The 16,383-nt window shown below is 36.8% G+C and overlaps 3 protein-coding genes across 8 annotated transcripts in view; all 3 read left to right on the top strand.

Annotated features, from left to right (window-relative positions):
- Positions 1-10,791, top strand: part of LOC136387783 (butyrophilin subfamily 1 member A1-like) — a 41,842-nt gene extending 31,051 nt beyond the window's left edge. For all 4 annotated transcript variants that reach the window (XM_066359821.1, XM_066359819.1, XM_066359822.1 and 1 more), the window contains 4 exons: positions 8,702-8,728; positions 9,195-9,221; positions 9,757-9,783; positions 9,961-10,791. In XM_066359821.1, coding sequence (XP_066215918.1) covers positions 8,702-8,728; positions 9,195-9,221; positions 9,757-9,783; positions 9,961-10,523 — 644 coding nt within the window. In that variant the 3' untranslated portion in view covers positions 10,524-10,791. The remainder of the gene's footprint in view (positions 1-8,701; positions 8,729-9,194; positions 9,222-9,756; positions 9,784-9,960) is intronic.
- Positions 1-11,183, top strand: part of LOC136387786 (butyrophilin subfamily 1 member A1-like) — a 66,151-nt gene extending 54,968 nt beyond the window's left edge. The window contains exon 10 of one of the 3 annotated variants that reach the window (XR_010748156.1): positions 10,785-11,183. The gene's annotated coding sequence lies outside the window, so the exon portion shown is untranslated. The remainder of the gene's footprint in view (positions 1-10,784) is intronic. The other 2 variants (XR_010748158.1, XR_010748157.1) reach the window with 2 other exon arrangements.
- LOC136387785 (butyrophilin subfamily 1 member A1-like) overlaps positions 1-16,383 on the top strand; it is a 253,376-nt gene that overhangs the window by 71,657 nt on the left and 165,336 nt on the right. The window lies entirely within an intron of this gene.

The raw sequence follows: 16,383 nt of genomic DNA, 5'->3' as shown, positions 1-16,383 counted from the left end.
GAATAAAGTGGCAGTAAACAAACATATCAATAATAATCTTAAATGTAAATAGATTAAATGCTTCAATCAAAAAATTTAGGGTAGCTGCATGGATTAAAAAAAAAAAACAGGACCCAAATATATGGTGTCTACAAGAGACACACCTCAGAATAAAAGAAACACATAGACTAAAGGTGAAGAAATGGAAACTAAAACAAAGCTGGGGTAACAATACTTGCATCTGACAAAATAAACTTTAAAACAAAGGTTATAGTAAGAGATAAAGAAGGTCACTACATAATGATAAAGGGAGCAATCTTACAAGAAGATATAACCATTGTAAATATCTATGAGCCCTATATTGGAGCACCTAAATATGTAAAGCAGACTTTAATGCACATAAAGGGCAAGATCAACAGCAATACTATAATAGTAGGGGATTTTAATACCACACTAACATTTTTGCTAATTTTCTGTCTAGATAGATCCTCCAGACAGAAAATTAACAAAGAAACAGCATCCTTAAAAGACATACTAAACCAACTGGATTGAATAGATATCTTCAGAACCTTTCACACCAAAGCAGTAGAATATACATTCTTTTCAAGTGCTCATGGTACATTCTCTAGAATACACCACATGTTAGGACACAAAATGAGTCTCAATAAATTTAAGAAGATTGAAATCATACCAAGCATCTTCTCTGATCACAATGGCATGAAACTCAAAATCAACTGCAATAGAAAAACTGAAAAACATTCAATCACTTGGAGGCTAAATAGCATGTTATTAAATAATGAATGGGTTAACAATGAGATCAAGGAAGAAATAAAAAAATTCCTTGAAACAAATGAAAATGAACATACAACAACTCAAAATTTATGGAACACAGCAAAAGCAGTCCTGAGAGGGAAGTTTATAGCTTTACAAGCATAATTTAAGAAGAAGAAGAAAAAAAGCTCAGGTAAACAACTTAATTCTGCATGTAAAAAAGTAGAAAAAGAACAACAAATAAATCACAGAGGAAGTAGAAAAAAGGAAATAATAAAGATCAGAGAGGAAATAAATGACACAGAGGCTAAAAAAAACTACAGAAGATCAACAAAACCAAGAGTTGGTTTCTTGAAAAGGAAACAAGATTGATGAATCTTTAGCCAGATGCATCAAGAAAAAAAGAGAGAGGGCTCAAATAAATAAAATTAGAAATGAAAGTGGAGAAGTAACAACTGACACCACAGAAATACAAAATACTGTATGAAAATACAATGAAGAATCTGTGTGCCAAAAAAATTGGACATCCTAGGTGAAATGGATAAATTCCTACAAACATATAATCTTCCAAAACTCAGTCTGAAAGAATCAGAAAACCTAAACAGACAAATTACAACAAATGAAATTGAAACAGTTATAAAAAAACTCTCAGCAAACAAAAGTTCTGCAACAATGGCTTCACAGGTAAATTTTACCAAATATTCACAGAAGAACTAATTCCTATCCTTCTCAAGCCATTTCAAAAAATTCAAGAGGAGGGAAGACTTTCAACCTCCTGTTATGAGGCGAGCATAATCCTCAATCCAAAACCAGGTAAAGACACTACAAAGGAAGAAAACTATAGGCCAATATCCCTGATGAACTTAGATGCTAAAATTCTGAACAAAATATAAGCAAGCCAGATCCAGCAATACATGAAAAAACTCATACACCATGATCAAGTGGGAAGACAAGGCTGGTACAATATTTGAAAATCAATCAATATGATTTATTATATAAACAAAAGGAAGGAGAAAAATCACATGATAATATCAATAGATGCAGAAAAAGCATTTGATAAATCCAGCACCCATTCATAATCAAAACTCTCAGCAAAGTGGGAATACAGGGAACATACCTCAACATGATAAAGGCCATCTACAATAAACCCACAGCCAACATCATAGTCAATGAGCAAAATTAAAAGCAACCTCCTTAAGATCAGGACAAGTGGTGTTCCATTTCACCACTTTTATTTAACATAGTTCTGGAAGTCCTAGCCACAGCAATCAGACAAGAAAAAGAAATAAAAGGCATCCAAATAATAAAAGAAGAAATAAAACTGTCATTATTTACTGATGACATGATACTGTACAAAGAAAACCCTAAAATCTCAGTCAAAAAACTACTAGACCTGATAAATGAATTCGGCAAGATGGAAGGATATAAAATTAATATTCAGAAATCAGTGGCATTTTTATACACCAAAAATAAACTGTCTGAAAGAGAAATTAAGAAAACAACTCTCTTCAATATTGCAACAACAACAAAAAAATAAAGTACCAAAGAGTAAATTTAACCAAGGAGGTAAAGTACTTGTACTCGGAAAATTATAAAACATTGATAAAAGAAATCAAGGAAAATACAAACAAGTGGAAGCATTTACCGTGCTCATGGTTAGGAAGAATAAACATCATTAAAATGTCTATATTATGCAAAGCAATCTATAAATTCAATGCAATACCAATTAAAATACCAATGATATACTTCAAAGATATAGAACAAATATCCCAAAAATTTATATGGAACCAAAAAAGAACACGAATAGCCTCAGCAATCTTGAAAAGGAGAAATAAAGTGGGAGGTATCACATTTCCTGATACCAAGTTATACTACAAGGCCATTGTACTCAAAACAGCTCGGTACTGGCATAAGAACAGGCATACAGATCAATGGAACAGAACAGAGAACCCAGAAATAAACCCACATCTATATGGTCAATTGATATTTGAAAAACAAAGTAAGAGCATACAACGGAGTAAAGACAGTCTCTTTAATAAATGGTGTTGGTACAATTGGACAGGTACATGCAAAAAATGAAACTAGACCACCAACTTACACCATTTACAAAAATAAACTCAAAATGGATAAAAGACTTAAATGTAAGCTGTGAAACCATAAACACCTTGGAAGAAAACATAGGCAGTCAACTCTCTGATATCTCTCATAGCAATGTTTTTGCTGATTATCTCCATGGGCAAATGAAATAAAGGACAGAATGAACAAATGGGACTGTATCAAACTAAAAGGCTTTTGCACAACAAAAACCTGCCATAAACAAAATAAAAGACAACCCACAGTGTGAGAAAACATATTTACCAATACGTCTGATAAGGGGTTAATAATCAAAATTTATAAAGAAATTCTAAAACTCAACACCAGGAAGACTATCAATCCAATCAAAAAATAGGCACAAAAAATGAATAGAAACTTCTCCAAAGAGAACATACAGATGGCCAATAGACACATAAAAAAAATGCTCAACATCACTAATTATTAGAGAAGTGCACATTAAAACCACAATGAGATATCACCTCACACCAGTCAGAATGGAGCTCATCAACAAAACAACACATGATAGGTGCTGGCAAGGATGTGGAGAAAGGGGAACCCTCCTGCACTGCTGGTGGGAATGCAGACTGGTGCAGCCTCTGTGGAAAACAGTATGGAGATTCCTCCAAAAATTAAAAATGGAACTACTTTTTGACCCAGCTATCCCACTTTTAGGAATATATCCTAAGAATACAAAATCACTGATCCAAAAGAAGATATGCACCCCCATGTTTATTGCAGCATTGTTTACAATAGCCAAGGTCTGGAAACAGCCCAAGTGTCCATCTGTGGACGAGTGGATTAAAAAACAGTGGTTCATATACACAATGGAATACTACATGGCTGTGGAAAAGAAGGAAATCTTACCTTTTGTGACAGCATGGATAAACCTGGAGATTATTATGCTAAGTGAAATGAGCCAAGCAGAGAAAAAAAAATATCATACAATCTCACATTTATGTGGAATCTAAGGAACAAAGTGAACTGAGGAACAGAATAGAGGCAGAGGTGGGGTCACAGGGAGCAGAGGGACAGCTGTCAGAGGGAAGGGGGATGAGGGGACGGGATCAGAGAAGGTGAAGGGATTAGTGAAAATATATGTACATAACACAGAGGTATAGATAACAGGAGATCTAGGAGGAAAGGGCGGAGGGAGTTAGGGGAGGGGGTCAAAGCGGGGACAATGGGGGACACAGGGGTGGGGGTGAGGGGAGTTATATTCAGTGAGACCCCTGAACTCAGGTAAACACTATAAATTAAAAATTAATAAAATTTTTTAAGAATTTTACACAATTCATTAAATATACTTTATTTTTCCAATTTTAAAGGGTTTTTAAGTTTTTATTCAGTGTATTGGGGAGACCTTGGTTAATAAAAGTATGCAGGTCTCAGGTGCACAATTCTCTCACACCTCCTCTGTGTGTGGCAGTGTGTCCCCACCCCAGTCACAGATCCTCTGTCATTTGTGTTAGAGCATGTCTGCCCCATAGTGAGCTCTGAGCTACTTAGGGTGCGTGTGTATTTTCATCCTCTTCTTGATAAAATATATGTTAAATGAAATTTTCTCAATAATTTCAATTTTCTCTCTGGTTTTTTCACATAAAATTTATGTTTATTTTTTCATTGTTTAATGAAAAATATCTTTTTCTTCTTTTGGTTTTTCAGGGTGATTGTTTTTTTTTTTTAATTTTATTTAGAAAATTAACTTTAACAGGATGACATTGATCAGCAAGAGTACATAGGTTTCAGGTGAACATTTCTGTAGCATTTGAACTCTTGCTCATGTGTACCCATCACTGAATTCAATTCATTTTTTCCTCACCATATATTTGTCCCTCCTTACACCCTTCCTCCCATCCGCTCTCTCTCATCCCCCTCCCCTAGTAACCACTGCACTTCATCTATGTCCATAAGTCTCAGTTTAATATAATTGAGAATTTAAGAATGTAGCTGATAAGCTTTTATTCCCAATCTCTCTCAAATGACTGGTACTGGGTGTCTTTAGTATTCCTGCCTCTTTATCTCTCTGTCCTCTGTCTGCTCATGTTTCCTGGCTGTCTAGTCGTCTGACCCCATGTTTTCGATGTTTGGATTCTCTGCTGTTGAGTGATGTTCACTGCTGTCTCCCTCACCTCCACCCTTTCCCATTCCTTCCTTTTCCACTTCATGCCACCATACCCTATGAACATGGGCATCCCCTGTCTAGAGAGAATTGCTGCATATTAATTAAGATGTTGATGTTACTAATTTATAAACAGTGCTGAGAAACCATGCAAACTTAGAACCTATGTTAGGAATTTTGAAGATTGAGTTTTGGTTATTATGCAATCGATACTTCCCCAAAACATTATGAGATAAGAGTAGATTCCAAAGTTGTCGAGTTTAATTTCTGCAGCTATTGTTCTTTCCAAGTCTGTGTAAAAACTGACACCATTCATTTGGTCGAGTATGAACTTGATGGTCACATTTTCACCTGCTTTGAACATATAGCCCAACTTTCCCCACTTATCCAAATATATTTTGTAAATTTTTCTGGCTTTAAATATAAATTCCAGGCCCTTGGTGGTTGGCTCAGCAGTAGAGTGTTGGTCTGATGTGTGGAAGTCCCATGTTTGATTCCTGACCAGGATTCACAGGAAAAGTGCCCATCTGCTTCTCCACTCTTCCCCCTCTCCTTCCTCTCTGTCTCTCTCTCTTTCCCTCCCACAGCCAAGGCTCCACAGGAGCAAAATTGGCCCAGGCACTGAGGATGGCTCCAGTTGCAATGAAGCAAGGGCCCAGGAGGGCAGAGCATCGCCCCCTGGTGGGTATGCAGGGTGGATCCCAGTAGGGTGTGTACAGGAGTCTTTCAGACTGCCTCTCCACCTCTAACTTCGGAAAAATACCAAATAAATAAATAAATAAATAAATAAATAAATAAATAAATTCCTGTCCTATTAATTCTTCCCTTTTATATTTGTAATGACACGCTTATTATCTATTTGGCAGATTTCAGTTCCTCTCAAATATTTTTAGATGGATTTTAAATTGTAAAGAGAGTGCAAACATATCTCTCAATGTTGAAGATTTTAAATGAAGAACACAAGTACTATTGTCTTGCTCTGTTTCCAAAGAAAAACTAATATGGACATTCAGTTAAATATCTTCACTTTCTAATAAAAATTTTAATTATATTCTTAAAACTAATATATTCAACTTCATTTAGTTGTATTCAATTTTAGTTTTCGACATGCATTTTAGGAAGATATCTCTTTAATGTACAGAGCAGGTTTTTATGTGACTGATGCAACAGAAACAGGGTTAAGTCTGACAGGTGGTGGCACAGTGGATAAAGCATTGGCCTGGGACACAGAGGACCCAAGTTCAACACTCTGAGGTCAACGGCTTAGCGCAGGCTCACCAGCTTGAGCACGGGGTTACTGGCTTGAGTGTGAGATCATAGACATGACCCCATGGTCGCTGGCTTGATCCCAAGGTCATTGGCTTGAGCAAGGGGTCATTGGCTCAGCTGTAGTCCCTGGTAAGAAATGAGAAAGCTCTCTCCAAAAATGTAGAACAAATGCATGCCTACTATATAAATGTAGAATTTAATAAACTGTAACTATTTACAAATGCTGTCATTTCACAAAATATCAGTTCTATAAATGAGATAATCTCCTGAAATTTGCATGGAAGTTTTGAAAGGGACATCAACAAAGCCCACAGTTTTATAGAAAAGAAACACCATTAGTGTTTAAAGCACATTCTAACATTTTGCTCAGATAATTTAGCATGAGCTTAATTAAGTCCACTAACACTTTTTAAATTATATTTCCTCCAAAAATGTGAGCCAGTAATTCACATCAATTTTATTCCATTTATTTTACATTTCCTTATTTAAAAATTATGTGTTTAGAAATTCGCTACTTATATGTATGTTAAAGGGTCAAATTCTTTGAACTTCTGAGATAATGATAAACTCAGAGTGTATAGGTTTTTAAAGCTAATTTGATACCTTACCAACTGAAATCCAGATAAAATTTATTGTAATTGTGTGACATGTAAAGAAGAAGAAATCATCATACTTGTATAAAGACTGTTACCCAGACTAAAAGTCATTCATTTTCTCAATGGTTGCGACATCTTCTAAACAGACTTATTCAGGAATTCTGCATATGTTTACCACTAATTATACAAATTATGTTTTCTCTTAAAGACATCCTGTTTAATCAGACATAGTCAGAAAGATTTGCAAAACTAAAACTCAATTTCAGTACACTTTCATCAAGATAAAATTTACATCTTGATTTACTTACAGCCTTAAAACTTTCCATAAAGGCAATAAGAGTAGAATAAAACGCTTTTTATCTCTCTGTCCACATCTTCACCATTTTTCTATTATTCAATCAATTGTAAAAATTCCTTCTCCTTTCTCACTTTTCTAAGATAAAATTGTGCTCCATGCAATTTTTTTTATTTCCTGATTTTTGTTTAATTTTTTTACTGATTACATTCATTCATCATGCTAATTTTCTTTACAATAAAAATTGTTAACATTGATATTTTCTGTGTCAATTTCCCTTGACATTTACATGAAGGATATTTTTTGCATTTTACTTTCGGGGAAGTCTTCAGGGTGAAATTGGTAACTTTTTTCTGACATTCTTTGTTACTGGTGTACTATTTATAAATGTTTTGTCTTTTATCCTTTTTCTGTCCTTTGCTATATCCTTAGCCTTTTACCTTCCAGGTAGACACCACAGTGTCCTCATGAGCTTGGTGATGTGAAGGGGATTAGAGAGAATGATGTGGTTGTTTCCATTACATAGAAAGCTTCCTGTAACGTGGGCCCCTCACATCTGCTCTGAGATGGAGCCCATTGTGTCTACATGACGTTGTCCCAGTTCCTAACGCCAGGGTCCACCCTCCACAGCTGCTGAGTGGGATGAGCTCCTCCTTTGCTGGTCCTCCTCACACTTTGTATAAGCTGATGTCAGGTGTAAATTGAGACTCATGAGTCCACTTCTCCTAACCATGTTCTCAAGTTTCCTAAGTACGTAAATACTGTCCATGATTTTCCTGGCTATGTTCTCTTTCCGACCATAGTTATTATTCACCTTTCATTTTTATTTTAATTAACTTAATTATTAAACTAACTGCTTTTCCATAAAGGTCTTTCACACATGCATTTTCCACTGCAGTGAACTCAATATATATCTTAAAGTCTAAGGCAGGGGTCTCAAACTCAACTAAGCATGTGGACCGCAGAGCAAGATCACAGCCGTTCGGCGGGCTGCACTAGGTCTACAAAAGGCAACTGTTACGCAACACTTTTCTCACTGCAGTTGAGAACAAAAAAAAAAATCAGTACAAGCACAATCGTACATGCAGTTTACTCAGTGTCACAAAACGACCAGAAACTGTAGTTCGCATCACAACTGCTGTTAACTAAGCTAATATCTAGCTAGGATGCTAGAGAAATGAAAAATACAAGTAGGCCCCTAGGCTTACTTAATTTTATCCAAAATATTTTTGAACTTCGTGGATTAGTCTGCGGGCCACACAAAATTGTTCGGCGGGCCGCATGCGGCCCGTGGGCCGCGAGTTTGAGACCCCTGGTCTAAGGCTACTTATTGAGATATGCCTACATTATTTAATTAGTACCCTTTTACAAGAATGATTTAAATTCTTATGAATTCTTAATCTGTAGTAAAGTTTTCAGATGGAACAAACTTTAGAGATTTCTTTCATTACTTTTGAAATGGGTGTTACTTGGTCAATATGCAGACAGAAACGTTGTCAGATGTGCAGCTCTACCTGCATCTTCCTGATGAGGCTGAGAACACCTGTCTCATACGTGTGTCTGTGTGTTTTCTCTCAGACAGGAGGAAGTCTCAGTTCAAGTCAGGTGAGTAGTGCTTTGCTCTCAGAAAGCTCCATTCATTTGTCACTCTGGGTCATCTCATGTAGCAGTCTGTGAGGATGCGGAGATACACAAAAGTCTGTAATCGGCAGAGCAGCATCTGACCATCATCTTTCTGAACTTCAATAAATTCTCTCTGAACTGCAAACCACACGTGATCCAGCACGTCCTTTCTCTCTCCTCTCTCTTCCTTCCTGTCTTCATTTAATTTCCTTTCTTCCACTCCTTCTCTGTCCCTCGTACATCTTGTCAGTTCTATATTTCCACCTGTCCCACATCTGACCACGGTCATTATCATGCTTGAAAAATGGAATATGAAGATAATACAGGATAAGAAGAGAAAGTTAAAGGGACGTAGAAGAAATGGGACAAAAACAGGGAGAAATGAAAAAGACAGTAAAAAACAGGGAAGAAACAAAAGTAAAAGTCTTCCTGTTTTGTTCCTTTGCAGTTTGGAGGAAAGCACCATTATACCCTGGTGAGTGACATGGGACGTGAGGACAAAAGTCTTGTTGTCAAATATTTTATTAGATGAACACACCCTGTGCTGAAAATCAAAGAAACACCGAAGTATACCTTCTATGAACTCAATATTTTAACATGTTTTTAAAACATTACATTTTAGCAGTTTTTAAATTTTTGTAAATTGCACTTGACATTGTGATTAGAGCATAGGTAGTGTGTTAACAACTGTTATAATTTAAAAACATTAAAGCAAAATATAAATTATTTGGTCAGACTCACCTTATACCTTATTTATTCTCAATCATCCTATATAGATTATAGATATTTATCTTGTAGGAATGTGGGGTGAAGAGAGCATAGAATGGGTCAGATGTCAAGTCACACATCATCTAGCAGCCTGTAAAAGAGGCTTCAGTACATGAAAGAGTATTATCATGTGTTGGCATTTGCTAGAATTGATCCTAAGGAATGTATACTCATAGTATTCTGGGCAGAGAGGCAGCTGATCTTGCAAATGGTGAGTTCTTATATCCATTTTTTCCATGCAGATTGGAGAAAAGAAGAGTTCAGAGCTGGTGAGTCTATGATAGTCCAGGAGGGACCCTGGTCGTTGCAGGGTGGCCTTGGGGAAAGATGGGTGGAGAGGAGCTGGATCTACCCAGGAACCAGAGGAGATCTCATAGAATGGGAACCCTCCAGCCCAGATATACTGAGACCTTTCTCAAAATCATGACGCTCTACTTGTCCTGTAGTAACTGTGACCCTGGACGCAGCCACTGCTCATCCTGCCCTCCACCTGTCTGAAAATGGGAGACAAGTGACCTGGCAAGAAAGGGGACAAGATCTGCCCAGGTGCACCCAAAGATTCAAATCCCTTCCCTGTGTGCTGGGTCAGCTGCACATCACTTCTGGAAGATGCTACTGGGAGGTGGAGGTTGAAAACTCGCATTCCTGGGACCTAGGAGTTTGTGGAGATAATGTAACAAGAAAAGGGAGGGTCACCATGTCCCCACAGAATGGCTTCTGGGCCATCAGGCTCTACAGTGGAGAATACTGGGCCCTCACTTCCCCAGAAACTCTTCTTAGTGTAAGAGAAAGTCCCCTCAAAGTGGGGATATTTCTGGATTATGAGGATGGAGATGTATCTTTCTTTAACATGACAGATGGGTCCCACATATTCAGGTTTTCCAAGAACACTTTCCACGGTGTCCTGAGACCTCTTTTCAGGCTCTGGTCCTCAGACTCAGGCTTCCTATCCATCTGCCCAGGTGAAGGAAAAGAAGTGACTGATGTTGCAATTCCTATGCTACATTAACTCCCATAAAAAATACTTCCTTTGGGTCCCAATGTTGATCACATTTCCCGGGTGAGATACAAATAGACTGTTTCCTTCTCCTTACTGGTTCAGGTTCAGGATGAAGTTCTGACACACAGACTGATGATTGTCTCTCATGTCAACGTCCCCTCTTCCTTAGTTATAGAGTCCTCTAATTACACACCTAGAGACCCTCATGCAAATGGTAGATTTCCCGACCTCCCCTGCTGCCTGTGACTAAATGATGACCTGTGTTATAAGATGAATTATTCTGGTATGACCCCTGAAGTGTGTCCTTAGAGGGAGAATGTGTCGCTTTTTTTCTCTGTTACTTTTTCTGCTGGCTATGGTATATCGTGATGGATATAACTGAAATAACATCTGTGACCATGCAAACTGATATGGATGGCTGAGAATTTAGAATTTGCTTGGGTTTTAACAAGATCATGAAACTATTTTATTGCCTATTCCAGAACTGTTTTCTGTGAGAAATAAACTTTTGTACCTATAAGACATTTACATGGTGAATAATTGTCCTCCTAATTGACTCTAACCACGTGGTGCACTCTACCTTTAAGGAAGGCAAAGGAGGACGTCCAGGTGGAATGTCCAGGGGAACCCCAGGTGTGACCCCTGGTCTCTCAGCTCCTCCTGCTCCCCCAGTGTGTCCTTCCCACTGGGGCCCCTTGTTACTCCTGACCTACCAGTGCCTCCTGACGTCACTCCTGCCCTTTCCTGCTTAGAGCCGTGGTGAACACTGTCTAATGTCCCATGACTCATAAATGAAACCCCTGAGTCATTGTCCTTCTGTCACATCCGCTTGACAAAACTCCAACAGATCCAACCACAGATCAATCTAATGGCCTTTTTCTCTGGCCATTGGAGCTCACTGTGCTCTACGGTCTCTCCTGTGAGAAGACACGCTCTCTGCACATGCTCAGTCCCTGTCATGGAGTGGACACTGCCCTCTGTCCTCATCCCGTCCTCTCCAGCCATGCGCACATCCTTACCTTGGCTGTCACATCTATTAACAATGTCACTGTCTTTCCACTGCCAACCCTGCTTTCCCCTTTTCTTAGTATGGCTGTGCTGTTCTGTCCTCCCCAGTTCTACAGTCCATTGGCCTTTCTATTAGTGTTTTTCCATTAATCTTCAATTTTCCTTCCTAGCTTGCTGGCTCAGGGGTAGAGTGTCGGTGGGGTGTGTGGAAGTCCTGGGTTCAATTCCCAGTCAGCCAAGTCTCCACTGGAGCAAATTTGGCCTGGGCACTGAGGATGGCTCCATGGCCTCCACCTCAGGTGCTAGAATGGCTCCCGTTGCAACAGAGCAATGGCCCCTGATGGGCAGAGCATTGCCCCCTAGTGGACATGCCCAGTGGATCTTAGTCGGGCGCATGTGGGAGTCTGTATCTGATTCCCCACATCTCACTAAATATTTTTTATTAACTTTAATGGGGTGATGTTAATAAGTCAGGGTACATATGTTCAGAGAAAACATCTCCAGGTTATTTTGACATTTAATTATGTTGCATACCCATCATCAAAAGTCAAATTGTCTTCCATCACCTTCTATCTGGTTTTCTATGTGCCCCTCCCATCACTCTACCCCCTCCCTCTCCTCCCCACCCTCTAACCACCACACTCTTGTCCATGTCTCTTAGTCTCATTCTTATGTCCCACCTATGTATGGAATCATATAATTCAGAGTTTTTTTTCTGATTTACTTATTTCAGTCAATATAATGTTATCAAAGTCCATCCATGTTGTAAATGGTCCGATGTCATCATTTCTTATGGCTGAGTAGTATTCTATAGTATATATGCACCACATCTTCTTTATCCAGTCATTTATTGAAGGGCTTTTTGTTGTTTCCATGTCTTGGCCACTGTTAACAATGCTACAGTGAACATGGGACTGCATGTGTCTTTACATACCAATGTTTTTGAGTTTTGGGGGTATATACCCAGTAGAGGGATTGCTGGGTCATATGGTAGTTCTATTTTTAATTTTTTGAGGTATCAGCATACTTTCTTCCATAATGGTTGTACTACTTTACATTCCCACCATCAGTGGATGAGTGTTCCTTTTTCTCCACAGCCTCTCCAACATTTATTACCTGTCTTGTTGATAATAGCGAATTTAACAGGTGTGAGGTGATATCTCATTGTAGTTTTGATTTGCATTTCCCTAATAGCTAATGAAGATGAGCATCTTTTCATATATCTGTTGGCCATTTGTATTTTTTCCTGGGAAAAGTTCTGTTCATGTCCTCTTCCCAATTTTTTTATTGGATTGTTTGTTTATTTGTTGTTTAGTTTTATGAGTTTTTTGTATACTTTGGATATTAGGCCCTTATATGTGCTGTTGTTTGAAAATATCATCTCCCATTTAGTTGGCTGTCGGTTTTGTTGTCAGTTTCTCTTGCTGAGCAAAAACTTCTTAGTCTCATGTAGTCCAATTCATTTATCTTTGCCTTCACTTCCCTTGCCTTTGGAGTCAAATTCATAAAGTGCTCTTTATACCCATGAGTTTAGTACCTATGTTTTCTTCTATGTAATTTATTGTTTCAGGATTTATATTTAGGTCTTTGATCCATTTTGAAATAATTTTAGTACAAGGGGACAAACTGTAGTCGAGTTTTATTCTTTTGCATGTGGCTTTCCAGTTTTCCCAGCACCATTTGTTGAAGAGGTTTTCTTTTCTTCATTGTGTGTTTTTGGCCACTTTATCAAAAATTATTTGACCATATATATGTGGTTTTATTTCTGGGCTTTCTATTCTGTTCCATTGGTCTGAGTGTCTATTTTTCTGCCAATACCAAGCTGTTTTGATTGTCATGGCTCTAGAATATAATTTGAATTTAGGTATTGTAATGCCCCCAGCTTTGTTCTTTTTCCTTAGGTTGCATTGGCTATTCAGGGTTTTTTATAGTTCCATATAAATTGGATTCTTTTTTGTACTATTTCTTTAAAAAATGTCATTGGAATTTTGAAGGGAATTGCATTAAATTTGTATATTGCTTTGAGTAATATAGTCATTTTGACTATATTTATTCTTCCTATCCAAGAATAAAGAATATTTTTCCATTTCACTGTATATTTCTCAATTTCCCTTAATGCATTGTAGTTTTCATTATATTGGTCCTTTACATTCTTTGTTATGTTTATTCCTAGGTATTTTACTTTTTATTGCACCCATGAAGGGGATTATTTTTTTATTTTGTTTTCTGATGTTTTATTGTTGGCATATAGGAAGACAATGGACTTTTTTATATTAATTTTGTACCCTGTGACCTTACTGTATTGGTTTACTGTTTCTAGTAGTCTTTTTGTGTAGTTTTTGGTGTTTTCAATGTATAGGATCATATTATCTGCAAAAAGTGAAACCTTTATTTCTTTTCCAATATGAATGCCTTTTATTTCTTTTTCTTGTCTGATTGCTCTGGCTAGAACTTCTAGCATTATGTTAAATAAGAGTGGAGAAAGTGAACAACTTTGTCTTGTTCCTGATTTAAGGGGAAAAGTCCTCAGTTTTATGCCATTTAATATGATGTTAGCTGATGGTTTATCATAAATGGCCTTTATTATGTTGAGATATTCTCCTTCTATACCCATTTGGTTGAGTGTTTTAAACATAAAATTGTGTATTTTATCAAATGCCTTTTCTGTATCTATTGATAGGGTCATGTGGTTTTTGTTCTTTCTTTTGTTGATATGGTTTATTATGTTAACCGTTTTATGTATGTTGAACCATCCTGGGATGAATCCCACTTGATCATGATGTATTTTTTTAATGTATTGTTGTAGTCGATTTGTTAGTATTTTGTTTAGTATTTTAGCATCTGTATTCATTAGAGATATTGGTCTGTATTTTTGTGTGTGTGTGTTGTCCTTGCCAGGTCTTGGTATGAGGGTTATGTTGGCCTGATAAAATGTGTAAGTATTGCTTCTTCTTCAATTTTTTGGAAGACTTTGAGTAGAATAGGAACCAAGTCTTCTTTGAATGTTTGATAGAATTTACTAGTATAGCCATCTGGCCATGGACTTTTATTTTGGGGGAGGATTTTGATAGTTGTTTTTATTTCCTCCCTGCTAATGGGTTTGTTTAGGCTTTCTACTTCATCATGATTCAGTCTAGGAAGATTGTATAGTTCTAGGAATTTATCCATTTCTTCTAGATTGTTGAATTTGGTGGCATATAGAGTTTCATAGTATTTTCCAATAATTCTTTGTATATCTATGTTATCTGTGGTGATTTCTCCTCTTTTATTTTGGATTTTGTTTATTTGAGTCCTTTCTCTTTTTTCCTTAGTGAGTCTTGCCAAGGATTTGTCAATTTTATTGACTTTTTCAAAGAACCAGCTCTTTGTTTTATTAATTTTTTCTATAGTTTTTCTGTTCTCTGTTTTATTTATGTCTGCTCGATTTTTATTATTTCTGTTCTTCTGCTGGTTTTGGGCTGCCTTTGTTCTTCTTTTTCTAATTCCTTAAGATGTGAAGTTAAGTTGTTTACCTGGGCTCTCTCTTGTTTGCTCATGTAGGCCTATAGTGATATGAACTTCCCTCTTATTACTGCTTTTGCTGCATTGCAGAGATTCTGATATGTTGTATTTTTATTTTCGTTTGTCTGTATGTAACTTTTGATCTCTGCTTTTATTTCTTTTGACCCACTCATTTATTAAAAGTATGTTGTTTAGTTTCCACATTTTTGTGGGTTTGTTTACCTCTTTTTCACAGTTAAATTCTAGTTACAAGGCTTTATGATTGGAGAATATGCTTGGTATGACATAAATCATTCTGAATTTGTTGATGTTATTTTTGTGGCCCAACATATGGTCAATTCTTGAGAATGTTCCATGTACACTAGAGAAAAATGTATATTCTGGCACTTTGGGATGAAATGTCTTGTAGATGTCTATCATACCCAATTGTTCTAGTGTTTCACTTAAGGCTAATGTTTCTTTATTGATTTTCTGTTTTGATGAATGATCTAGAGTCTTCAGAGGTGTATTGAGGTCTCCAAGTATGATTATATTTTTGTCAGTTTTTTTTTTTAGGTCAGTCAGTAGCTGTCTTATATATTTTGGTGCTCCTTGGTTTGATGCATATATACTAAGAAGTGTTATGTCTTCTTGATTCAATGTCCCCTTAATCATTATGAAATGACCATTTTTGTCTCTGAGTACTTTTTCTGTCTTCTAGTCAGCATTATTATATATGAGTATTGCTACGCCTGCTTTATTTTGGATGCTATTTGCTTGGGGTATTGTTTTCTAGCCTTTCACTTTGAATTTGTTTTTATCCTTGTTGCTTAGATGTGTTTCTCAAAGGCAGCATGCAGTTGGATTTTCTCTTTTTATCCATTCTGCTACTCTGTGTCTTTTCCTTGGTAAGTTCAATCCATTTACATATAGTGCAATTATTGACATTTGAGGGTTTCCTATTGCCATTTTATATATTGATTTCTGATAGTGTTGTGTCTTGTTTGATTCTTTTGTTTTGCTATCATATATTTTTGTTTGGTTGTAATCCATACTTCTTTCTTCTGTTCCTTCTTTTTTCAAGCTATGTGCTTCTGTGTTGGTTTTTTCAGGGTTGGTTACCATTAAGTAATGGAAAGGGTACCTATCATGTTCATTGTAGTACACTATCTCATGAGTGCTTCTGCACTCCATTCTCCTTTGCTACTGTTAATTTTTGTTCTCTCCCCTTTTTTGTTTCTTTATCACAGATTAATCTTGTTTTTATTGAGATCTTGATAGAGCTTTTACTTGTGGTTTTGTTTTGTTTTGTTCTTTGTATCTGGTTGGAAAAACCCCTTTAGTATTTCCTAAAGTAGGGGTTTTCTGGTGATAAATTCCC

The sequence above is a fragment of the Saccopteryx leptura genome, chromosome 1, assembly GCF_036850995.1.
Source record: "Saccopteryx leptura isolate mSacLep1 chromosome 1, mSacLep1_pri_phased_curated, whole genome shotgun sequence".
NCBI classification, from domain to species: Eukaryota; Metazoa; Chordata; class Mammalia; order Chiroptera; family Emballonuridae; genus Saccopteryx; species Saccopteryx leptura.
The sequence above is the reverse complement of the archived record's forward strand: the minus strand, read 5'-3'. Positions and strand labels throughout refer to the sequence as shown.